This window comes from Thunnus albacares, chromosome 18 (genome assembly GCF_914725855.1).
Source record: "Thunnus albacares chromosome 18, fThuAlb1.1, whole genome shotgun sequence".
Taxonomy (NCBI): Eukaryota; Metazoa; Chordata; class Actinopteri; order Scombriformes; family Scombridae; genus Thunnus; species Thunnus albacares.
Window position 1 is genome coordinate 3,806,433 of NC_058123.1, and position 26,110 is coordinate 3,832,542.

The 26,110-nt window shown below is 39.8% G+C and overlaps 1 protein-coding gene across 1 annotated transcript in view; it reads left to right on the forward strand.

Moving 5' to 3' along the window:
- Window positions 1–1,503: 1,503 nt before the first annotated feature.
- grk3 (G protein-coupled receptor kinase 3) overlaps window positions 1,504–26,110 on the forward strand; it is a 76,582-nt gene continuing 51,975 nt past the window's right edge. The window contains exons 1-2 of the mRNA XM_044332968.1: window positions 1,504–3,838; window positions 23,129–23,205. Coding sequence (XP_044188903.1) covers window positions 3,726–3,838; window positions 23,129–23,205 — 190 coding nt within the window. The 5' untranslated portion in view covers window positions 1,504–3,725. The remainder of the gene's footprint in view (window positions 3,839–23,128; window positions 23,206–26,110) is intronic.

The window sequence follows — 26,110 nt, forward strand, 5'->3', positions numbered from 1 at the left end:
TAGCTAACTGTATATAAAGTAGTGTAAACTAGCTCCACCTCCAGCAGCTACAACAGTAACATGCTGCTCTTACACTGATGCTTCACTATTAATAATCTAATGATGTCATATATAATAATATATCAGTCAGAGGAACCAAACCACTACTTTTACTGCAATACTTTAACTACATCAAGCTCATAAATACTTATGTACTTTTACTGTAGTAGGATCTTTCATGCAGGACTTTTACCTGTAATATTTTACTTTGCTGTATTGGTACTTTTACTTATAAATAAAGGATCTAAATACTTCTTCCACCTCTGTACTTGTGTAAAATAGTCCTTTAGTAAATGTACTTAGTTACATTCCACCAGTGTTTTTTGACCTTTCCCTTATATCCTGCAGTCTGCAGGCCTACTGAAGCCTGCAGTGCATTAGGAGCATTACCACTACTGGCCAGGAAACGGCACTATGTTTCCATCAAAACAACAAGACAACACCTCCAGCTCACTGAGGCATCCAAACAGAAAACCATTTAGTCTGCTGTTCTACTAATTGTTAAAGGCTGCAGCTCTGTGGCCATTCAGATTCAATGTGAAAAGCAATTTATTTAACACCAACACACAATGAGAAGGGGTAGCAACTGCAGCCTGTTTGTATGCAAACAAACAAAACAAACAAAAAAAAATCACATTCAAATGTGTCCTTTCTATTTCAAGTACCCCCCTCTGGGACATTTCCTGTATTCAGACTGGTCGATGTTATTCCCAGTAAAGGTCGTAAATCATCATCACTGACAAAAATGGTTCAAATCTGTCATTGGGAAATTCCTAATTATGAAATTGTGGTAATAATGTTGTTGCTAAAAAAGGATATACAGTGTCTCTTGTGTTCATATCTGGTTTTAGAAAAAAAGAATATTGCTTTTTATAAAATCTTGAGAAACAACTAAAATATAACCGCCTTTTCCTTCACTCAACATGGTCCAAAAATGCAACTAAATGCTCCGAATGCTTTATCTGACCTTTTTTAAATTGTGTTTATCAAGCTTATTTTTTGATCTTATTTATGGATTTTTATTCCACATACAGCTCCCTGGTGTTTTTTTTAATTCATTTTGTTCGCTGTATATTGTATTATTTATTTGTTTGTTTGCATGTTATCGTGTTGTGTGTATGCAACAAGCTGCTCCAAACAAATTACCCCGAGTGGGATTAAAACAAATGTTTGTTTACGCATTTCTATTGTATGAGCAATAGAGTAATTTGACTTTAATGACTCAGCTGTCATTTATAACAGATCTTCAAAACGTTGTGATGCAACACTTTGTTTTCCTGCTTCTAAAAATAAACGTTACTCGACTTTACTCTCAATTTTAACTGCTATTTTTATTTTATTTTTATATATTATATTTCCCCCCCCTCTTGAACAGCCATGACATTTGTTTCTATAATAATTAAATCGCTATTATTGTCCTCCAGGTCCAGCTCCAGCCCAGTGACCCGCTCCGCGTTTTACAAGCCTCTCCCCGCCGCAGTGGGAGGAAGTTGAACCACAAAGCAAGCAGTGCTCGCAGAAAAATACAGAAAAAATATATCGAAGGGGGGACTTCAACTAAAACATGTGCCATATTGGAGCTGGAAAACGAACAGCCTAACCGAAAAGGAGCAAACAGTGTCGCCCTGGCTGGCACACGGCACACAGGAAGGCAGCGGACGGACACTTGGTTGTAGCCGAGTGAGGGGCTCCTCTGCACGGATAGCCTGGTAGGCAGGAGTCGCTCGGGGGCTGGCGGAGAACAGTACGACGACCTGCTCGGCGGCTCTCCTCGTTTTATTTGAGATATTGCGGGAGAAGCGCACCACCACAGTGTCGTTATATGTATTTTAACATCAACCAGGGTGGTCGAAATTGTTGTCCACCCCGTTGCTTTATCAGTTAACCGCCGAAAAGTTGCCGTTTAACGGGCAAACTAAACTACCGCTGGCCAGCCGATCTCCATCTCCCAGCGCTCCCTCCCCCTCCTCCACCACCGCCAGCCCGCAGTCAGTCGCTCTGTGCTGGGTCTCCAGGAGAGGAGGGTCCCCCCCCCCCCCTCAACCACCCCCGTAACACTCGGGGTAACTCAACAAGCAGATATGGATTATTTTGTGCGATTTTATCTTCATTTTTGAACGCACCGGACTCTTCGGAAGACTGTTTTTTCCCTCTTCGGAAACGCTGCAACACTTCCCCCGATACGAGCCGCCAGTTGAGTCGCTGCCGTTAGCTTATTAAGTGAACCGCTGTCTGAAATCGAGCCAGTGTTGCTGTTAGTCTGCCAGCTAGTGACTCAAGAGCATTTTTGATGTATCTGCTGGATTTAAATCATCAGAAACTAGATGTACTGCTTAACCACTCTCCACCTTATTTGTTAGTTAGCCTGCCGGCTAGCAGGTTTCATTTTGCTAGCTAGCGTGGTAGCTAACTAGCAGACGAACCCAAATATCGATATTGCCAGCAGGCTAAAACAAGTTAGCTCTCGGGCGTGTGGATTTTGCGTGTGAGTCCTTAATTACACCCTCTTGCTTGGACTGGATTTAGTGCTGAACCTTTAGTAATCTTTTCGGGCGACATTTTTGTTGTAATTGATGAGCCGATAAGGAACATTTGAGCACTCAACGTTGCACAGGAAGCCAACAGCAGCAGCAGCAGCAACAGCAACGACGGCGGCGGCAACATAAACACCAGCCGTGTGTGGATTTTCTGGCATGCAAAACACGAGTCCTGCTTTCTCTGTGACCCGTGCATGTGTGCTTTGATTATTACTGCTTATCTGAGAGATTTTGCATTTTTTTTGGGGTGCACCAGCTGAGATATTAAGGACGACGAAGCAGCAGCAGCCTGATGATCTACATTTCAACCTGTCGCCTTGTGTCCTCCCTCCTCAATTTCCCCTTTTTTCGGTCTCACTGATTGTTGTTTGAGACGAGGAGAAGCAACTACACGTGTCCCCGTTTTCTTACAGTACAGCTGCTTTTTTTCTTCTTCCTCTTCTACTGTGCAGCCATTTCACTAACATCACAACAGTTTTTTTTGTCGACAGCACAGTGTTTACATTTTAGGGAGGAAAAACCAGCCCCTGAACCAGGAAAAACCCCTCTGAATCACATGCAGCACTGGAGACAAACCAGTCTTTTGGACACATTTCCAATCAAGAGGAGCAAAAGACTCTCCACAGACCTGTAATTAGGATTTTTGACAACTGTATCCAGATCCAGCATCTGGTGCATGAGACACGCCACAATACTATAATAAAGCGAGCAAGTGCTGGCCTCAAAACAACATCTCACCAGCCTTTTCCTTGCATGATTTTCCACCCTTTTCCTCACAACACGCCCGTGAGAAACCTGCATTTTTGCACTAAATGGGATTACAAGCGCGGTGATCTTGCAGCCCTGGTGATTGCATATATTTCTCGACTAGCTTGTCACCCAATGTCTTCCCTCCTGAGTTTCCTTTTTTTTCTGTCACAATGATGGTAGTTTGAGTCTTAAGTGAGCAACAGACTACAGCCTGAGACAAACGACACATTTCCAGTCGATGGTCAGCCCCGCCGTGCGCTCAGCTGGCCCTGTCACGCACCTTGGCACCTTGATGTTGGTCATATCTGGTGGAGGACATTGTTTTTTTTTAATTCCCTAAAACAAAACCCATCCTCAAGCCCGGTTATTTTATTGATTTGGTCGTCCCAGGGTCGAAAGATGGCGGACCTCGAAGCAGTACTCGCCGATGTCAGTTATTTGATGGCGATGGAGAAAAGCAAATCTACTCCAGCGGCCCGGGCGAGTAAGAAAATCATCCTGCCTGAGCCCAGGTAACCTCTTTATTTTTTTTAATTTTTTTTTTTACCATGAGCTTTTGTGTTGTGTTTGTTTGCATGCCTGTCAAATGGATGAATCTTTTGTGCATGCTATGCAGCCATATAGGGAGATGGAGGCGTGCTTCCTCTCAAACCTGTGACTTGCTGTAGATGCTAAAGCGAAATATGACTGTGGAGCTTTTTCTTTTTCTTTTTTTTTCTTTTTTTTTGCTAGTTGAGATTTCTGCAAACATGCATCAACTAAACGGCTTCACGATATCATCTATACAACCATGCACTGACTTAATGCATGCCTTTAACTTAACAAGAAGTTAACCTACTGTTAGCCTCTCAGAATATCTTGTGCAGCTTTTCTGACATGCACAATATTTGTCATGCTAGTGTCATTTCTTTTCCCCCAAACAATACCAAGTATTGATGTCCCTTTTTTCTTGGTATATTCTGTTAAATATCCCATCATTTGATCCAAGGCTTGCTTCACTTGCAATCTGATCTTTATTATCTCACATAGCATGTGCACAACAAACCTATTTCTCCACGCTGCTGAGTCTTGTCTGTGCTGCTGTATTTGCTGTCAGCCCTTTGATGCAGTTGCACTATTAGAATATGCAGCTCTTGATCTGAAACCCCCTGCTTCCCCCATGCTGGTTTCAAGCACCCATAAGTAGGCCTTCATTGCATTCTCAGACGAGACTACGGTTAAAATCTGATTTAAATAATACATCCCCCCCCACCTTCCCACAACATCACACACACACATAATTGCACATCCTTTTGTCCCTCCTACGCAGTTAGCAAGGGGCTCGAACGTGTCTTCTCCAGGCCAGGTTTTAGGCACATAGCGTGCCACTTGATTGAAGAGGATGTGGTTAAAAATTTGGTTATTGAGATAGTTGCTTTTTTATACCAGGTTGTAAATTTGCTACAGAGCTATTTGGGTTTAGTCAATGAAGAGCAGCTTTGTTTAGAACAGGTCTTAGCCGGCACTTGGCACCGCTGTCAGATTGAATTTGTGTTCGTGCTTATAGTCATCACCTTGCACTTCACTTTTATTAAATGCAAAGTGAAAACTATTATTGACACGCCTGCACATGTGCACACCTAGTGGCTCTACTTGGAAGATTTCAAACATGTCAGAGTGTCATGTGGGTGAGAGGACAGTAATATTTAAACCAAAGAATGTTTTTTTTTTTTTTTTTAACTGACTTGTCTTGGCAGATCAGCAGAAAGCAATGATCCGGACAGCGCGTTACATGCAGTAATGAATCTACCCTGTTGATTATTTCCAACTGAAATGATTTAATTAAAGGATATTCTATAATTAAATGTGCTAACACAGATTAAATTTCATCCATATATTATAGGTTTAAAAAGGTACTGAAGCCATTCATTATCCACTATACTCCATCCATCAGTTTATTCATCATAAAAAGCCCAGTTGCGCTGCCCTCTTTACTGGTTTAAAAACATAATTCCATCACACAGGCGCAAAAAAAAAAAAGGCTCTCAGGGTTTGTAATGAATTCTGCCCTCTGGCTAATTTTGACAACAGCAGCTGAGAACAGCTGATTATATTCCTTTACTGACAACCATCAATATTAACTGACACGGCTGAACATCAAACTACTCTCCAAATAAATGTGATGCATTTTATAACTTACACATATCTGACTTCTTAGCCGTCACAGAATATTTCTCAGTAAAGCGTTCTCCTTTTGACATATTTAAACATCCACACCAGTTAGCTTCATATCACATTAGCTTTACATTAGCGCTAACCATTTGTGAAAGGGTTTTTAAGTTGATAAATGTGGTTTTCCTTCCTTTTAGGCAGGTATTGGTTTCGGTTCATGTCATTTCTAGTCTTAAAATGAACTTGCAGAGACTTGAAGCGTGCTTGCTTGCGTCCGCCAGTCCGTTACAGTTAGCAATAACATTCCGCCACAGTTAATTAAGTCAGAATCGTGTTAATGTTGCGTAATTACATGACATGGAGCTCCGAGCCGCTCTGTAGTAAGTATGACCACCACTCTGCTCTCAGAATATTCACAGTAACTGTGACAGTGTGGCAGAAAAGGCCGACTGGGTGCTTTGACCAAAATCTAGGAGAATATTTTTCGCCCCACTAGTGATGGACTGGAGTTCAAATCACGGTGATGATGGCTGGTCCGTTTGTTTTGCTGTAAAGGAGAGCTGTCACGGTCGCTCGTGTTGAGATTCTTAAAGTAAAACTCCATTGTTAAACCTAAAGTATGTGTTGAACACCAAATACACCCTGCAGGGGTTGAAAGTTGACTCTAAAAGGCTCCTTCACAACTTGAACTCGCTGACATTGGTTGCAGGTCACAGGTGTAAACAGCTAACCATGCTAACAACGAACCAAACTGTGTATTTTGTAATATCTTTGTATATTTTGGCAAAATTATAGGCATTGGAACATAAAGAAGTGAATTATGCTACATGGGTGGGCTTTAAAAAGTTCCTATTGACACTTAAATATAGTTTTATGACAGTGAAAGTGGGTCCAACTGTTCTGCCTTTTGGTGGGCAGGGACCTGTAGATCTGTTCATAGTGAGCAGGGTAAAAACATGATCAGTCCGGATATGATTGTTGCCGTTGTGTCGGTCGTGTTGGAATCCATCGATTTTGAGTCGATACGAGGGGGAAGCCTACAGAGACGCTCTGCCAAGATTGTTTTTTTTTCTTTTTCTTTTACAACCATGAGATAGAAACCCTGCACGTAGCTTCATTAGCCTTTAGCAAAACAGTCAAAACAAAACCTCCCACTCTACTGCACTGTCAGATCAGGATGTACATGTGAAATGTAATGTCTTATCCACGTAACTCCAACCTAAAGCTTTGTTGTCAGTGTTTCATAGCTGTATTCTGTCATAGGGATGCAAAGTAAAGCGGTGTCCGTCATTGATTGTCAGCGGTGTTAAAAATAATTAACCGATTAATGGAATATAAAGTTTTTTTCCGTTGATTAAAGCTGATTAAAGTTGATTAAAGTGACCAGTGTGTAAGATTTAGGGGGATCTACTGGCAGACATGGGATGTAATATTCATCAGTATGTTTTAATTAGTGTATAATCACCTGAAACTAAGAATCATTGTGTTTTTGTTACCTTAGAATGAGCCCTTTATATCTACATTGGGAGGGGGTCCTCTTCCACGTAGCCCGCCATTTTGCACCGCCATGTTTCTACTATGGCTGCCAATGACCAAAAATTTTCCTACTTCATGTCATTAGTCGACTTGCATGTTTATGATATTAATTTTATTATGCGTTACGTTACAGAGAAATACAAATTTCCTTTCAGAGTGAGACATCTGTCCTCTCCTCTGCTCTCTGCTGTAAACACACGTAACGTTAGCTGCCAGTGAGCAGCTGCTCTCATGTCTCTGCCGCTCTCTGACGGCCTGCTCTCGGCGCGTTGCTTCGGTTCTGGTTCGAAGCGGCGGTCGTTCTCTGGCTCGTCCCCACGTCTGTGTCATACGAAGACAAATGTCTTCCCCTCGTCCTAGTAACGTCTTTGTACTCCTTCACGGCAGAGTTGTACAGCTCTGATCAGTCTGTTTTTCTGTGACTAACCGACCAATGAAAACTTGGTCGACTTAGACTCTTCTCATCCACAAACGGTTTGGTCGACTGTTATTAAGGCCACTGAATCCTACACACTCGTCCTTTAAATAAATTACACAAAATTACGTCACTTAAATGGCTACTGTTTGGTGCAGCTGGTCATTATTCAACAAATGGCCAAACAAAATGCAAAACATCCAAGTTAATAGTTTTCTAAAGGTTAAATTAGATGAAACTAAACATACAGAACACCTAAAACAAAACCTAATGTGTCCCCATCACCTGACAACAGTGGATGGTGATTGGTTAAAATGTCTTGGTGGTCAGGTGTGAACGGTTTCAGCCGCAGTGAACTAGTTGACATAAGAGGTGCAGGTGCTTCATTGATTTTTGGTGAATGCATATAAAAGTTATCAATGGCCTCTTCATGTCAATTGGAAAACCGCTTGCTGACTGAATGGATTGCTGATAAATCGTATTTCATCCATATTGTGGCAGTTTATGAACTGTATCAACCACATTGACCTTTACTGGTTACGCATTCATTATGCAAAACAACAAGTACAGTTCTGCAGCCGGTATGAATCAACCTCATTAGCTTGGTAGCTAGAAGTCACAGAGATAACTGGTATGGGCCTATGATCAACCACAACCAAAAATAACAACGTTAGTCTGACTCCCAGAGCTTTCTGACTTCCCCTACTTTGTTTGTGGCTCTCGGGCCTGAATCCATCAGTGCCTACTGAAGACGTACATCTTTAAAACAGCTCACAAATATATAGTTTCGTTTTTTTAAGCAGGATGCAGTCATTTCCTTCAACAGCTGGTCACTGTAGTTTTTTAGCAAACCTTTCTCAAACTGGAGGAAACGGTGCTCTAGTGTATATTTCCAGCAGCAGGATGATGTGTGTGTGTGTGGGACTGAGTCAGAATAAACTATAATGTGTGTGTGTGTTCATGGTAATAAAGGGAGCTCTATGGGACAGAGAAATAAGACGTACTCCTTAGCAGCATCAGTCCGTTGTTTAGTTTTGGGCTTTTAATGGGATTTGTTCACAGTAAGAGGAATATTGATCGTAATCGGCCTTGTTCTTTAAATGAAGAAGCACTTGAACTAAGTGTTCCATCAACATACTGACTTTTACAAGTGGGGAGCCTTCATGCTGCTCTCAAACATACAATTTAAAGACCATTTCTTGATTAGATTGCCAGTAACCACTAAATGAGCTACTTTTCCTAAAATCTATAAATCTGTGTTAAGTTCTGCTGTACACCAAAATTGAATTGTAAACCCAGGTGATTGTAGATACCTTATTGATCAGTATTGAACATTTCTATGGCTCCAGACTTTAAGGAGACATATTATGTTTTTTGTGGTTTTCTGTTATTTATATCCTGTTCTGATGTTGGATTTTAAACATGGTCAAAGTACCAAAACTTGAGGTGAACATATGAGGAAACACCAACAAGTTGACGTAGAGTCGTCGCATATGCCCATAAATAGCTGCCCGTTCTGTAACCTTGGTTGCTAAGGTTGTTGCTAAGGTTTTTCCATGTGTTGTTTGTGTTGTCTGCTCTCATATTTGGGATCTCGGCTCGAACATGTACAAATGTATTTGAGAAGTTGAGATTTTGAGTAAAGAACGAGAAAAAATAGTGAAATCTTGCTACTATACCTTGTGTCGTGATTTGTTTACGTTGCCTCCTTAGCAACCGGGAGTTGACCAATCAGAACAGAATTGGCCTTAAAGAGACAGGAGCTAAAACGGCCTGTTTACAGACAGAGGCTGAACTGAGGGGCTGCATAAAGGACCAGTAGAAGATAAATAAGAAGTTTTTAACTGTAAGTCATGCAAATCTACTCTAGTGGAGTCCCAGTATATAAATATAGAGCTTGGAAATGTGCAGACTTTGGTTTCCTTTAATGTTACAGAATTTGTAGTGATTATCGGAGTGACTGCTCTCCTTCACATACACTTTAAAATTGTTAGTACTAAGTTAAGGCTGCGTGTTTGTGGCCTTTGAGGACCTAATCAGGATCAGCTTGTTTGACACTTATACTGCACGTCATGCTAATTGAGTTCACTGCTTCTCATTAGATGTTCAGTCAAGAATCCAAGGTTGCAAAACACTGACGCTCGAAGTTAATCCAAGGATTGGCAACCATGACGTCTCGTCAATATAGTTTAATTCTAGCCTGAGACTACACCGGTCATTTAACTGATTAGCACATTATCAAACAGAGAGCAGGAGCTGAGCAGTGGCAGGAGTGTTTCTATATGAACAAACATAGTGTAATGCTTCAGTGAATGTAGTTTATGAAGTGATTTTATGTTGGATATTAGCTTTATTATTTATTGCTTGCTTCAGAGATAAAAGCCTCAGCTAATGGACTTAAAAGCTCTTTATAACCACTACTGAGTAAATCAGTCAGCAACTAAGACTCGACAGTAATATGAAAATTTACTTAAAACATGCCAGTTAGGTCATTATTATTACAATAATGCGCCCAACATAACCGGATAAAACATCATGTGTCTGTCTCTACAGCCTTGTCACTCACTGTTAGCGTGCTTGAATGCTTCAGATGGCTTCAGAGGAATAACTTTGGATCGGATTGTTAACGATCTGACAATAATGTGGCTAACCAAGAGAGGAGTGAGAGGAGAAAAGGAGGGAGTAGTATAGATAAAAATGATTGAACCCCCTTTTTATTAATTCCTGGAAACGGCAGAAGTTGATAAAGACTGCAGAGACGGTGCGCAAACGGACAAACTTTTTTACAGTTTTTGGCAGCAGCAGTTGTGCATGTGTGAAGCTTTCAGCCGCATGCTTGTGGGGGGGGGGGCAGTTAAATGTGGCACTTTGGAGATAGCGTGGTGCTGCCACATTCTCCACGGGCCAAGGCTATGTCCTCTGGCAGAGAGGTGAGATTTTGACAGCAACACTGGAAGCAGTCGAGATGAGAGGCGTTGGGGGGGGAGGAGGGCGGTGAATCGGGACGACCTCGCCGTTATAGAGGAATCCATATAAGAGACGAGACATGACGAAGCCATACGGGAGGCGGAGATATGAGTGAGACGTGTCGTATCACTAGAACTGCGCCCCGGTCAGCCAATTAAATCAAATGCAGGAGTCAGCTGCTGGTAGAAGATCTGCTCAGTTTCAGATTTTATCAGTTTATAGTCAATGTTTGAGAGTTAAACAAACTACAAAATGAAACTGTTGGTTTTTATCTGGTAAAAATGCATCACGAGCTGGTGTCTGTGTGCTCGACTAAGGACGGTATGTTAGAGAGAGAAGCGCCACTCTGAACTGTTTCAACATTTAATACGTTAGTGGATGAGTTGTGTCTTTTTGCTGGTTTGAAATGTCATGTTTTCATCGTTTTCATAGCCAGATAACAGTCGACCAACAGCACCAGAGTATAATAAACAGCAGTCAAATCCCTCAGTTATATTTCATCAGTGTTTTAATCACCTTAATCTGGATTTCTTGAGTATTCAAAGCTTATCCAATCAGTTTGTTGAATAATAACATGAGCTAGCATTAGCTAACTTAAGCTCAGCCACCAGAATGGAGACTGTGAGTTGTCAACAGGACCAATACAGATGATATGTGACATATTAAGCTTTAATTATCAGACACAACTTACCACAAGTTTGTCTTTATTTCCATAAGTGAACATGCTAGCAGCTCTGTGAGGCCGTACTTTAGCACAGCGGTGCTTTGAGCTAAATGCTAACATTAGCATGCTAACATGCTGATGTTAAAGAGCAACTTGCAGGTTGGCAACTGCAGTCAATTAATGAGTTGAGAAAAAAATATATCTATAAATACTCCACAGTGACATTTAGAGTTGGTTTTATAAGACTGTTTTTACTTCTGCCTCAAATAGAGATGCTGGACATGATGTCACATGAGGGAGAGCGGTTAAGCTAGGTCCAGATTCACAATAAGAAATCTGGATCTCAGCACTAGTTCTGACACTGCTGAGGTATAACGCAGTGTTGTTTCACCTCACAATGTTGTAACGTTTTCTGTATCTCACAGTGTCTGATTTAACTCCACACTACGTTTCCAGCGCCGCCTCACAGCAGAGAGAAACGCTCCTAATCTAAGTTTTTAATAGGACGATACAGGACGTTAAAAAGGGTTTGAGTGGCCTCATTTGGGTGACAACCAAGTGTTTGGATGTATTAAAAGGTTTTACGCAGTTACGAGCAGCTTCATGAATATCAAGCAGTCTGCCGGCATCAGCAGATAATACTAATAACAAACCTATATGAGTAAAAACCATTAGTTTATTTTAATATTCTCAAACTGCAGTGAAGATGATAAAGCACAGTGTGTAATACAAACGTAAACCAAGGTCTATTTCTGACTAGAATCAGGTCAGACATACTGAATGCTAAAGTTTTTAAATGACACATCTGGATGTTTCTTAATCATATAAGGTCAAAAGTAAAAATAGAAACGTACCCTTTTAGAACAAAAACAAAGCACAGAGTGGATACTGCTGAAGCAGCACAATACTTTTATTATTTAAATGTTTTAGTCTGTATATATATGAGACAGTTTATTTTTTTTAATATGATAACCACGAATGAGGAAAGAGTGAAAATCACTCAGTCATTGGCCAATGATAAACCTCTAACCAGTCAGTCTGAAACTAAAATGTAACCGCTTGGTAAATATGACTATGAATCGTAGACTTAATCTGACTCTTAATAAAGTCAATCTGCAAACAGAGAACCACAACATCTGTGCCGGGTTTCACACTCAAGTCCTGCATTAAACTGTCAATCTGTCGATCTGCTGACGGGATCTGGACCGGGGACCCCGGGCCGCAGCGGCGCTGCCGTCTCGCAGCAGAGTCTTTGGTGACCTGGAGTAGTCCTCCCTCAGAGACTCCAATCAGAGCCGAAGCATACGCCGGGGGAGATAAAAATATTTAGATCACATCAGTGGCATAATATTTAACACAAGCGCTGACTCAAATAATAAATTGTATTAAACAACTGACTGAAATCGCTAACGGTATGATGGATGGACTACCCTGAACTGTAGAACATACCTCACCTTCACTGGCGCCGGTTCATCTCCGCTACCATGATGGTTGTAATGCAGCGTTGCCATTGGAAGAAGCAGATGATGCAGTTCATGAGTTGTAGATACTTCATATTGTCAAGTCTCATTCATCATGTGCTGTGCAGTGAGTGTTGAAGCCGCTCTGTCACTATAATCTGCATTTTGAACATTGTCAGAAAGAAATATATCAATAGACTCGGGTTGCCAGTTTATTAGCTAAACGTAGCCAAAGCTAACGCAGTGTCATCCAACAGCCCCGCAATAAATCCTACGTTCATGAAGGTTCCAATGTTCAGTTTTTATTGAGACTGTTTTAGATTTAACTGTGTTAAATCAACTTTATGCTCGTTTTTTGGAGGCTGTAGTTTGTGGTGCTGTTGAATAGTATTGCATTATAATGAGTGGTGTTTTTTAATAGTTTGTCCACTTCATGCACAGAAACGTTTTAAAAAGTCTGGACACAACTTCCTGTTCCCCTTGAAGAGAAAGAAAGTGTGTCCAGACCTCAGACTTCGTTAGACTGGTTTTAATGGCACTAATTCTTAAATGATCACATGATAGTTAGCTGCTGTACATCTAAAGGAAGGAGAAGCCGGTGTGTTTGTGTGTGATGTTCTGGTAGATTTACTCTGCAGTTTAACTGCTCCTGTAGACTCTGCATAAACTAATATTTTCAAACATTTATTTACAGATATTTTTATTCTTACATGATAGAGCTGCTGTGTGTGTGTGTGTGATGTATTTCCAGTTTTGGTGAGATGATTGATTGCACATTCTGAGTTGTATATTGATAGTTAAGATCATTCTCCACCAGATTATTTTCTCGCTGGAGCACTTTGAAACTAAAACAAATAAAGCACCAAGCAAAGATTAGACCGCTGATCTTATTCAGCCTCCATATTGCACACGTTTCACGCTGAACCTGGTTTCAGCTGTTCTCCCTCCAGAGGTGGATGCGTAGGTGTGTCGTGTTCACGTTGTCCTGAACGTGGTTCACCTTGCTTTGCCAATTGGCCTCCATCACATCCGGATCTCCTTTACAGGAGTAGAAGCTGCAGCCCAGTGCAGGTGGTTGATGATTGCTGGCCTCCACAGCTTCAGGTCCTCCACTCTCACTCCTTCAGCCCTGCATCCAAAGCCTCCTCGGACCTGTTTCAGGAAATAATGTGTTGAAAAGAAAATGTTATAGATGCAGAGTGAGGGTCTCTGGCACAACTTCACCTACTTCCAAGGTGCACATCTAGAGAGATGAGAACTCCAGCAACACTTGTAGTATGAACAACGACGCGTTTCGGCTTGTGGCCTTCATCAGGGTCGTGTTTAAATGTTTAAAGTCGGCCACAAGCTGAAATGCGTCGGTCAACCGGAAAAGAAAACGTTAGACATAAAGAAAAGCCAACTTAAACAAACATTAGGATACACTACCATAATTAAAACAAAAAAAATGTGTGTGTGTGTACATACAGAATAAAAGTAGAGCTTGTAAGACAGAACAACAGATGACATCCACTTCTCACATCTCATCATTTGAACAACCTGAGTTCCTCAGAAGCTTTGACGATCATTATTTAAAGACAACGGGTGATATCAAAGGAACCGAAGGTGTTAAAATGACTTCGAGACGTCATCAGAACTGTTGCTGTTTCCTGACATCTCTACACACTGTTCCTCCATGATGATGGTTTCAAAGTCACACTGAAAGCTCGAAACTGCAAATATGCATCCGTCCTTCTTGATAGTAACTCTGTTTTACATAAAAGTACAATGTCATCTATTATGCTGCAGAGTATGGTGAACATCAATAATGAATAACTATGTGATATAGAACAAACGCAGCTTCATACCCACACCTGAGAATAAAAATGACAAATGTTTCAAGTGAGCAAACAGAAAAGTCACCGAGCGATGTAACCAAACGCCGAGATCCTGCGTTAGATATCTGATGTAAGTAATGAGTGTCCTGCTGTGTCAGATGGTAACCGCGTCTAGCATGATGCTCCTTTTTTCCTGCTAGGAAAGTGGATCCCAGGTCCCGACAGGCTGGAATTTGCGCGACAAACACAATTATTCACATGATGATGATGATGATGATGATGAAAAATAATAAAATGCTAAACAAAACGAGAGAAAAATAATAGAAATTCACTAAACGACGACTGCTCACACTCGTCGATGTGTGTGTGTTAACTTTTGCAAGTAGTCATAAATCAAAGGATCAGATGATGCCAGATGGAAAGGTAATCATGGGATCACTAAAATGATTATAATTAATCATCTGGGGGAAACATGAACGTCTGAATCAGATTTCACGGTAATCCATCCAATAGCTGTCGAGATGTTTCCAACTGCTGTTTGATATCCCACAGCCATCATATAATTAAACATTATGATTTATTATAGTAATAATGATCAATTAATTGTAAATATCTCAGTGATGTAATACTGATCTAATATTTGTCAGTGTCACGGTTTAGCGACAGGGAAACAAATGGATCACTTTATTTTACATCTGTATGATATATGATTCCTAATGTCTTCATTTTAACTGCAAACAAACTGGGTTAAGTCTAATATTATCACATATCGAATATCAATCCTCATATCATTAAGTAGCCCTCTCAGTGGGTGTTGAGTTTCCACAGTATTGTCCTCTCAGGATGGAGTGACTCACTAGAAAAAGCACTAATGGACCCATGTGACCTCCTCCAAGACTTCAAAACACTTAACACATATATACAATTTTCCAAGGAGCCTAGAACAATTGTCACACTTTTAGTCATCATGGTTTCCTGTCACCTCCAGTTTAGACGCCCATCGCCTAGTTTCTAGTCTTTTTTTTTTTTTTTTTTTTTTTTTTTTTTTTTGCAAAACTTTTGAAGCTCCAGAGAACAGAGAACAGTTAGCAAGAGGTTAACTTGTCCTTCCATCAGCTGCTTGCATACATGCTTTCTTGGAAACGTGACATCTAAATCTACATGGTGGTAGTTTCTTTTTTTTTTTTTTTTTTTAAGTTCCCTTTTTGAATTATTTGATTCATCACTTAAAGAGCAAAAGCAGAATTGCAACACAGGGCAGTCTATATGAGGCCAGATGTCCTAGGTCGCTGTCACACACTGGAGGTTTTCACTGATAAGCGTTTGATTTCGATGACTTAGAGGTTTCTGTAGAGGCAGCTGTGTATTAGAACAAATAGTGATTATCTTTTGTAATTGCGTAATCTAGCAAAAGCGAATGTAAATGGTGTTAAAACCACAAAAGGTGCTAAATCTTCACTACTGCTGCTTTTCAGCCTGAACTCATTGTTATCTTTTCTCTCGATCATAAAAAAGGAAGGGGTTTTTAGAATGATGAAGGTGTTTTAAACATATAGGAAACGATTGCTCGTCTGGAAATTGCTCTATTTGTCTTGTAGGCGGCTCCGTTCACACACACACACACACACACACACACACACACACACACCCCCCTTAAATCCCACACGTGATGATGCAGCAGTGTGGTAGCCAGAAAAACAGGTTTCAAAGTCTAACTAGTTTTACTGGTAAACAGAGTAATTACACATCTACATGCCTTTTTAATAAGCTGAAATAATTTCCTCCCTGCGTGTTTGTGTCATCAGGTTTTTTCGTGAAGAGATAGTGACAGATACTGCTTATTGTCACATTCTGATAGATATATCGAGCGGAAATAACGTAAGATTAAGTCTTCTAAATTTGAGATAGATGAGAAATTCAGCAGTCAAACTGTGTTGTTATCAGTTGACTTACACTCCCAACAGATCCAGCTATAGAAACATCACTGACATCCTGTTTAATAATGTCAAATTTTTTACACACCTGCACACTTCCTGCAGTGCACAATGGTCACCGACACAATGTTGGAAAGCGTTTGTTCCTTCACACTTCACTGACTTGCTGACATGTGAAGTATATATATCACTGCATGACCTTTTTACTACTGTAAAAGTAGAGAGTTACTCAACGCTGGGACCTCAGAGCTGTTGTAAGCACACTTGAATGTGGGTTTTGAAACTCATTTCACCCACCCGGAGCTCAGTGTTGTTGAGACAGTTTCATTACCTCTGCTAGTATCTCTTTTAGTAAAGACCCAGATTACGTATTTTTATGCGTGTTCTGTAAATTAAAGGAACCTGAGCAGCTTTCGTAGTAAATGTGGAAATCATGACGTTTTTAAACAAGTTAATGGACGTGGTTTCAAGTCTGTCTTAAAGGACCAGTGTGTAAGATTTAATGGCGTCTAGCAATGAGGTTGGAGATTGCGTGTAGGGGAACCTATAGTGGCGAGGGAAAAAGTGAAAGTCCTTCTCTAGAGCCGGTGTTTGGATTGTCTGCTCTGGGCTACCGTAGGAACATGGTGGTGCAACATGGCGGACTCTGTAGATGTAAAGGGCTCATTCTAAGGTAATGAAAATACAACGATTCTTATTCTCAGGTGATTTATACACCAATTAAAACATACTTATGAAGCTTATATTCCATTTCTGCCACGTCCGTTCCGCTAGATGCCGCTAAATTCTACACACTGCACCTTTAAAACAAAAGTCAGGGGCATGTTTTTCTTTCTCCTTCTGTGTAAAAATGTATTTAAAAGTTTATCTGAAGCTAATATGAAGCTTCAGTCGTAGATATCTTTCAACGTTACAGTCTTTTTAGTGCCAAAGTCCCTCTTTTTGTTACTATACTTCCACCTGCAGCTCAACAGGGAAACACAAAGAGGGAATTTGATGCTAAAAAGACTGTAAATGTGTCAGATATCCACTTGATATGACTAACTCAGACTGATGATGCCTCATATAAGCTTCACATCTACTTTTAAATGCATTTTTGCACTAAATGTGGATTTTGGCCTCCATCACTTTACATTGAAAGCACATTCGAAGGGGGATCAGTATGAAAAACCTCTTTCACTGTTCATACGGACACCTGCATGTTGTTTTTAAGACACACTTGATAAATAATGAACCCATCCTTTTTAATGGTTTTTTTTTTAAGGGAGACGTGTAATTAGGTCAGATCACGTTAGGAGGATGCAGCTGTGGCATCGGAGCAGTTAGCTGTTGGGGGTTTTAATAAAAGGTAGAAGACTCAATTAGTGTGTTTGTGAAGAGCTTTTAGCTTATTATGAGGACTGGTCATCGTGTTAGCGCGGTAAGTACGTTCTCATCTGACTACAGCCGACAGCTGCTTCACGCTGAAACAGATGTTTACGGAGGCAAAATCATGTAACCGCAGCCAAAAGGGAAGGTGCAGTTGTTAATGTTCTTGTATCATGTACCCACTGCTAGCATAACAGTTTTGGCACAGACCCCCATGACTCCTTACTCCTCACCGGTAGGGATAAAGTGTTTTTGTCAGGGACTCAGTATATTTTTCTATTTCATAACTTTCCCACCCCGGCTGCTCCACAGTGGGTGGTATTTTTTTTTTTGCTGCAGTGCCCCTCTATTTTATCCTCTTTTCTTTCCCTGGACGTGCTTCAGTCATGTTTTTTAGTTGTATAACTGAAACCCTGTTGCTCATAAACTCTTCTTTTTTTCAAAGTATCACTCCAAAATGAGAGTGATGTATGTATGTAACTGTGGCTCTATGAATTTGAGACTGTCAGCACAGTAATACCTGGATTTACAGTCTGTAGCGGTCAGGAGGAAAATAAAAAAAAAAAAAAAAAGACTGTCTACATCTCTCACAGTCGATCTGGGCAAAATGTCTTGAAGCCTGTTGCCCAGATCACAGTGAACATGATATTACCTGGCGTGGAGCTTTTTATGATCTTGAGGACAAAAATGATTCAATTTTTTTTTTTTTTTTGATAAATTCAAAGCAGTGCTGTGATATTGAAGACTGAGGACTGGAACCAGAATAATCAGTATTAAAGACGACGACGCCCTGAAGAAGGCGAGTGTGCCCAAACATGTCTGTGATTTTAATATATTAGCTCGTATTAAAGGATTTATACTTTTGACTCATCCAGTCGAGGGCCTGGCGTTGGATTTTTTTAATGCCAGAACGCACCCATTGATGACGGCATACTTTAACCTCTTTAAAATAATCAGTTGTACAAATAATTAACCAACTGGAGTCTTCAAAGAAACTGGTTCAAGTCTACAATAGCTGTGTTGGTGATGGAGTAGTTTAAGGTGAATCTTGTGATTTATTATCAATAAACTGGAGCTGAGGTTGTGCACCAGGTCATATATGGTGTATTAGCGATCAGTAATAAGCAGAGATTTCAGGATTTTACACTCCTCCTCTGAATCTCGACCATTTTTTAAAAGCTACAACAGCTACAGAGTTACCACATGGAAGCAACAAGAGCTGTTATTGGTCAGCTCGGGCTGCTTATGATGATGAAGTTCCTGATGAAGATAGTTAATATTGAAGACAACATATAGCAAGTTAAGAAAAGGTTCAGGAATTTTCAGACATGTTTCGGGGGCTCATGGAGCCTCAGCATCACACCAGTTTGGAAATAGAAATCTATTTATTTCGATCTGTAAATAATGATTTGGGATAAAAGAAAAGAGGAAAACATGGAAGATGCATTTCAATCCACCTGTTTTTAGTAGAAAATTACCAGAAAAACACATTTAAATCTCTAAAATATGCAACAAAGTTTGGTGTATCGATAACAAACGTATGAATAAATGATGTGACATCACTGAGCTGAAAACATCTGTGTGGAGCGATGATGATGAGGAGACTGTAACCTTCCTCACATCAATACATGAAACAAACAGAAATGTCATATTTCCATCATGTTTTCCATCTTTGATCGCCGCTCTTTTAATGATCTCATTGCATCGTCTTCTTCTTCTGCGACGGTTTAACGGCGCCGACTGGAGAACTATCGCCACCAATTCTCAATATTTAAAGTAGCAGATGGAAAAGTGCATTTTAATGCAACATATTGTGTCAATTTGGCTAAAATTTGCTCTACATTTTGTTGTGGAAACTCTGCAACAGACACCACGTAGCATAAAGGACACAACAGCTATTACCGGTTGAAGGAGTGTTTTTGCTGTATGACTGTTTGAACTCTCTTTCCTCCTACGTGATTATTTCATCTTAGCTGTTTTTTTTTATTTAAAAAAAAAATTCTGTGAAAACTGAAGCCCATTCATAACGCTGCAAATGAATACCAGCGTTTGTGCCACATCCCATTCACACATTCAACAGCCCACTGCTCATAAATCCTCAACGTCACGGCAATCCCCTGTAGATAATATCGCCTTATTTATCACTCGTGTGCCAGCAGTCATCATGTCACTCAAACTTGCTTTGTCACAGCGGGGGAACCTCTTTTGTTTTCCGCTGTTGCTCGGGTCATCTGCTCCCGTAAGCGTAAAGAGTGGATGTGAAAGAGCTGCTGCTGCTGCTGTTGTTTGTTACTAACCAGCGTTTCCTTGGGTAGAAAACAGCGGTGACGACAACAAGATCAGCGTGTCAGTCTGAGTTGCTGTTGAGCTTTTAAAATGTTGTTCTTCAATGCTTTGAGCAGCACAAATCGACCATTTACCTCCATTGTTTATTGGGTTATTGATAGAACTCAAAATGGATAAATCACAACCATAACAGTTTAAATACAGGAGTGAAACGGCTTCTTTTGTCCAGAAACTAGAAAATGTTCACATATTTGTGAAGCAGGAAGCAGAGAATTTGGATTTTATTCTCTTTTTAAAGAAAGACTCCAAGCAATTAATCAATTATCATAATTTTATAGTCGGCAACTAATCGTCTAATCATTGCCGCTCTAGTAGACACAACCGCTGTTGAAATAGGGAAATATTGATTCGGCTGAACTGACATTCTAAAGAAAAGGAAAAATAACTCATGTGGTACAAGATTTGTTTTTTTTTTTGTTTTTTTGGGTAACGCACCTGTGTTTTTCACCAGCAGCTCTATCAGCCACAAACATCTGTACAGCAAAGATACAGTTTAGGGTCTCGTACCAAACCTCACCAGACATATACACCCTTTATCGGAAGTCTTTCTCGTCACACACGCACCTGTTTTTGTCATGTGGTCAGAAAAAGATGCAACGTCTGGCTTGACTTTTTTTTTAACAGTAAATATTACCAGCAGCAGTCTTAATATGGAGCCTGAAGTGGTGAGTTTTTGTTTTTTTTTTTCATACGGATACTCCAGAGTCAGCTGGTAATGATTCACGGGGCACACAAACAGGCCTCCTATTAAAAGAGGAAGTGTTTACTTCCTAGGTTCTTGTTCCTGTAGCTGCGTTCAACATTCATAACCCACCAGGAGCCACGGCTCTGCTGCACTGATGAGCTCTTTAAGTTTTGCTAGCAAGTCGTTTCAGTTTTGTCCCATGTTTTAGTTTCACTGCAGGCAGCAATACCCCCCCAAAAAATAAAATATATATAAGCTACAATAACATCATGTCTCATGAAAGGGGAAGAAGGTAAATTCATGTACTGCTCATACACTGAGTTGTCAGTTTATTAGGAACACCCTAGCTCAAAAATAAAGCAGAGTAATCCACCCTTCATGAAGGTTATAATGTTCAGTTTAGTTGAAAACTCTTCTTTTAGACGTGTTGATTCAATTTTTTTTATGGTTTCTGAGGCTGCAGGTTGTTGCAGCGCTGGACGTTTTAATCTTCATGAAAGCAGGATTTATTGGAAGGCTGTTACGTTCAGACCGCATTAGTTTCAACTAAGTGCACCTAATAAACTGGCAAATGTGTTTATTTATTTATTGGTTTATTTAGCAGGGACAGTTTACATTAATAAACATCGGCACCGGCGTTCGCCAAGAGGCTGTTTTCAACTGTAGTTCATCTGTTACAAAGTCATGCTTAAAAAAGTATAAAATATTATATAAAAATATGGATGCATGCCTGATTAGATGCAGTTTCCTTCCTGCATTTATTAAAATATGCATATATTTACATATTTAATGAGATGTTTGTGAAAAGTCAGACATTTATCCTGCATTAATCTACAGTTTTAATGCTTCTCTTCTGCTGTGACTTTTCTTATTAATTACTGTACTTTCACTGTACTTGTACTGTATAATTGTGCTTTTTTATTTATTATATTTTGAAAACAACAGTATTATTTCTGCGTCAGTCAGCATGTACAGTAAAAATGATCCAAAAATCCAAAGAGAAGAAGCATGAAAACCAGAAAATATTCACATTTGGGAAGCTGGAACTTACAAGTTTTGCTTAAAAATTGCTGCCAATTAATTTTCTGTCAATCGATTAACTGATTAATCGATTAATTGTTGTAGCTCTAACAGGGCTTAAAAGTCCTGAGACACTTCTCTTCTGCTGTAACTTTTCTTATTAATACCTGTTGTGCTTTTTTTTATATTTATTACCTTTTGAAAACAACCTTGTAGACGGTAGTTGTATTTCTGCGTCAGTCGGCATTTACAGTAAAAATGCTCATTATTACATAAGCTCACGTACAGTTTGAGTTATTACGAGTTACATGATGCATTAACATATATTACATTATATTTACCTGTTTACAGTAGAAAACACCTTTCACATGTGTAAATGCTCAGTAATGCAGGCTGTGAATAAGCTCATTATGATAACATTTATGAGTTATATTGTTTTCTAGACTAATCAATTATTGGTGCTGTGTGTTAAATGTCCATCACATGTTCCCACAGTTTGTTTTGTCTCATTAATGGTCCAAAATCTAAAGAGAAGAAGCAAGAAAACCAGAAAATATTCACATTTGGGAAGCTTGAACTTACAAGTTTTGCTTAAAAATTGCCAATTAATGTTCTGTCAATCGATTAACTGATTAATCGATTAATTGTTGTAGCTCTAACAGCGATTAAAAGCCCCCATTCACTTCAATAGCATCTATAACTTCAGTATTCAGGTATGTTCACATTAGGGAAGCTGGAGCCAGTACAGTGTTTACAAGTTTTGCTTAAAAATTGCCGCCAATTAATTTTCTGTCAATCGACTAACTGATTAATTGATTAATTGTTGTAGCTCTAACAGTCCTCATTCACTTCCATAGCACTTATAACTAAAGTCATCCATAATATCCAAACAATCACACTCACTTTCTCCAGGAAATTTATATTTTTACAGTTTTTCCTGCAGCAGCGACTCAGTCCTGGAAGTTAAAGGTTATTTATGATTGAATAATAATGAACACTATCAAAATGTAAACACTGGAGAAATTATGACCTTACAGCCTTGAGGAAGAGGCAGCGGCTGAGGGGGAGCCGGGGGGTGCTTGCAGGTGAAGCCCGAGCACTTCATGTAGGGTTCTGGTTTGTAGTGTTAATGGAGGCCCGTGGAGGGAGGGTGCTAATTGATTCATTCTCCCCGCTCTCTTTTCTCATTAACACCCGTTCCCTGGGTAGCATGTATCTCTCCAGGCTCCCCCGCAGCCTCCCGTGTGTCCCTCTTCCCTCCCTGCCGGTTTGACTCTGTCAGGGAAGGGAAGGAGGGAAGGAAGGGGGGGGCAGGTGGCAGGGAGAGTCCCAAACCGAGGCTTGGATCACAGACGGGAGGTGGAGGTGGAGGCTGTAAACGATGGTGTGTGTGTATATATTATATATTAATCCACATCTCTCTCTCTTTGTCTTCACAGTATTCGCAGTGTGATGCAGAAGTACCTCGAGGAGAGAGACGAACTGACATTTGACAAAATTTTCAACCAGAAGATCGGTGAGTTCGTTTTTTATTACAGTTAAAAAAACTTAAAACGATAAAAACCTACTGTAGCGCTCTAATTGAATCACCAGCGTTCAGTCGCTTTTTCCTCTTTTTTTTGACCATAAAAAATTTTGAACATAAAAAAATCTTAACGGACCACAAAACTCATCATAAAAGAAGTTTTTATGATGAGACCAAAGCGTTGGGGCTTGTGGTTGACCTCTGATGAAGGACACAATCTGTCGGCCTCATAAGAAACTTTTACTCTGCAAGTGTTTCTGGAGTTTTGACCTTTTCTTCTTCTTCTTCTTCTTCTTCTTCTTCTTCTTCTTCTTCTTCTTCTTCTTCTTCTTCTTCTTCTTCTTCTTCTTTCCTTCTTCATGCAACTTGTGCCAGATATCCCCTTTTTTTTTTTTTTACAAGCTTCCGACCACATTTTGTCTTAATCAGCTGATGGACTTGTGTTGACTTGTTCTGATATCTGTAACGGAGAGTTTAATGAGTCAAATAATTATATATTTGCAGATAATCATTGTTTTTTTTTTTAAATATATAAACACATATTTGATGAAGCTTTTTATTGAGTTATGACCAAGATATTTTACAGATGAAACTCTCTGGTGAACAAACAATGGAAGAAGTCGGTTTCTAAAGAACCTCAAACATCTTCTACACTGGAAGTTGACTCATCAGTTCACACACACATATATATATATATATATATATATATATATATATATATATATATATATATATATATATATATATATATATATATATATATATATATATATATATGTGTGTGTGTGTGTGTATCGCTAATATTAGCTGATATGTTGGTCTCGATGATTTTATCGGTGTAGCTCTAGTTGAAAGCTCAGCAAAAAGAAAGGTTTTTTTTTTTTCTGTTTCCAAAGTCAAGAAGGAACGTTCACACTCAGACGGTCACGTCTCGGTTGCTGATATTGCAAATATGTTCAATGTTAAGTTCGTTTTTTTAAAGGAAGGAGTGTAATTATCTCATCCAAACAGACAAAGTTTCATCTTTAGGTTAAAATCGTCATTTTGTGCTGACTAAGAAACTCCAAACGTCATCTATGTAAATGTTTAATGTTGACATACTCGGTGCAGATATTGCTGTGTCATGTAATTACTGAGTCACTTTATGACTAAGACGTTTCTCTTCTTGTGCTTCTGTTATATTACGTTTTTATTTTAACTCTGTACCGCAGTCATGATGGTTGTCTTGTCATATTCTGGCTCCAGCTTGATAAATAAATACTATATTCTATATTCACTATATAATAAACACTATTAGTGAGCAGCGAGTTCAGATGTCGGACAGTGACTCATCGTTTTGTGTCGTCACAGTCAGCTATAGAGTCGCGTGACGGTAGTTTTCACATCTTTATAATGAGGAGTGTTGCATTGTGGGATTGTTTTAGGGCTCCATATAGCGGATGTATTTACACACTCAGCATTCAGACACTTAAATAAAATGGCGGAGGGTGAATGTAGTTCAAATTCAAATAAACTTTATTGGCATGACAGATCAGAGCAGCACAGACAGTTATAAACATTGACAGATGATTTATACAATAATATGTAAATATAAACAATAATATTAAATATATACTTTTTTTTACAGATGTAATCACACAGAAACATTTACTACAGAGTTTATTTCTCTCTTTTACTTCACATTGACTTTTCTGGATAAATTCAGGATATATATGATTTTATTTTTTTCAAAGAAAACATAATCCCATAATTCCCTGAGCAGCTTCTCTGACCGTCACTTTCACCAGTTTTAATGACAAACGTCGCCACTATCAGATAGTTCACTTATCAAAAGGCCAAAATGAAAAGTTCAAGGCCAAAAGGTCATTTGTGAGGTAAATCAAGCGCCGCTCTCTCTCTCTCTCTCTCTCTCTCTCTCTCTCTCTCTCTCTCTCTCTCTCTCTCTCTCTCTCTCTCTCTCTCTCTCTCTATAACCACGAGTCGGCCTTTTGTACTTCAACAAAACCCATCAGAGAGAGAGAGACGAGTCTTTTCTAGTGAAACAATCGAGCTGAGTCACGTTTATTTCAACTGTTGGAATATCCCAGTTAAACGTTTTTATTAATATATCACACACATTCACAGATCTGAATCAAAGCCTCCAGTATTTGGATCGAGTAGCTTCTTTTTTTTAAGAATGAAGTGCTGTTTTTTTTTCTAACGTGTCAGATTATTTAATCAACATTTCATATCCTCAGTGTCTCTCTAAACTCCAATCCAAGTGGATGTGATGAGAAAACGCTGCTAACGTGCACCTTCATCCGGCAGATGTGACACCTACCGCGCTGTCGGCTTGTGGTCAGACGCTTGTTACTGGTCACACTTATGATATTTCTGACATCCACACCCACAGAGCTGACGGGTCAAAAAAAAACCCACCGATCATAAACTCACTTTCACTTTCTCCACGTTTTTTTTTACACCTCACCGCCTAAAAAAAAACCCTCCTACATATGAACACAGTCTTTATTTCTCTTATGTTCTTATTTTAAAAAAAAGGCTTTGAATGCTGCTCCGCACCGTCCGTCGCTTCTCCTCTGTAGGATTGTCGGCTGTGGTCTGGAGTCGGCCTTGTTTGTGTTTTTTTAGTGTCGGCGTTGTCGATGCAGCGGCTCAGCGTCATGTTTCCTGCTTCCTCCTGCCTTCCAGTCGGTAGCAGCGGCCTCTCTCTCTCTCTCTCTCTGTATGCTGGCTCCTCGGAGTGTTTCCATTCTGAGCAGACAGGCAGTGTGCCAGTAGTTGTGGCGTACCAGGGGACCACAGCCACCCTGCAGGCCTTCTACTAGGTTTACTTACTGTTCTAGGTCTCAACCCCCCCTGTGAGAATAGGCTGCTGCGTTAATTCCTCCTTCTCTTT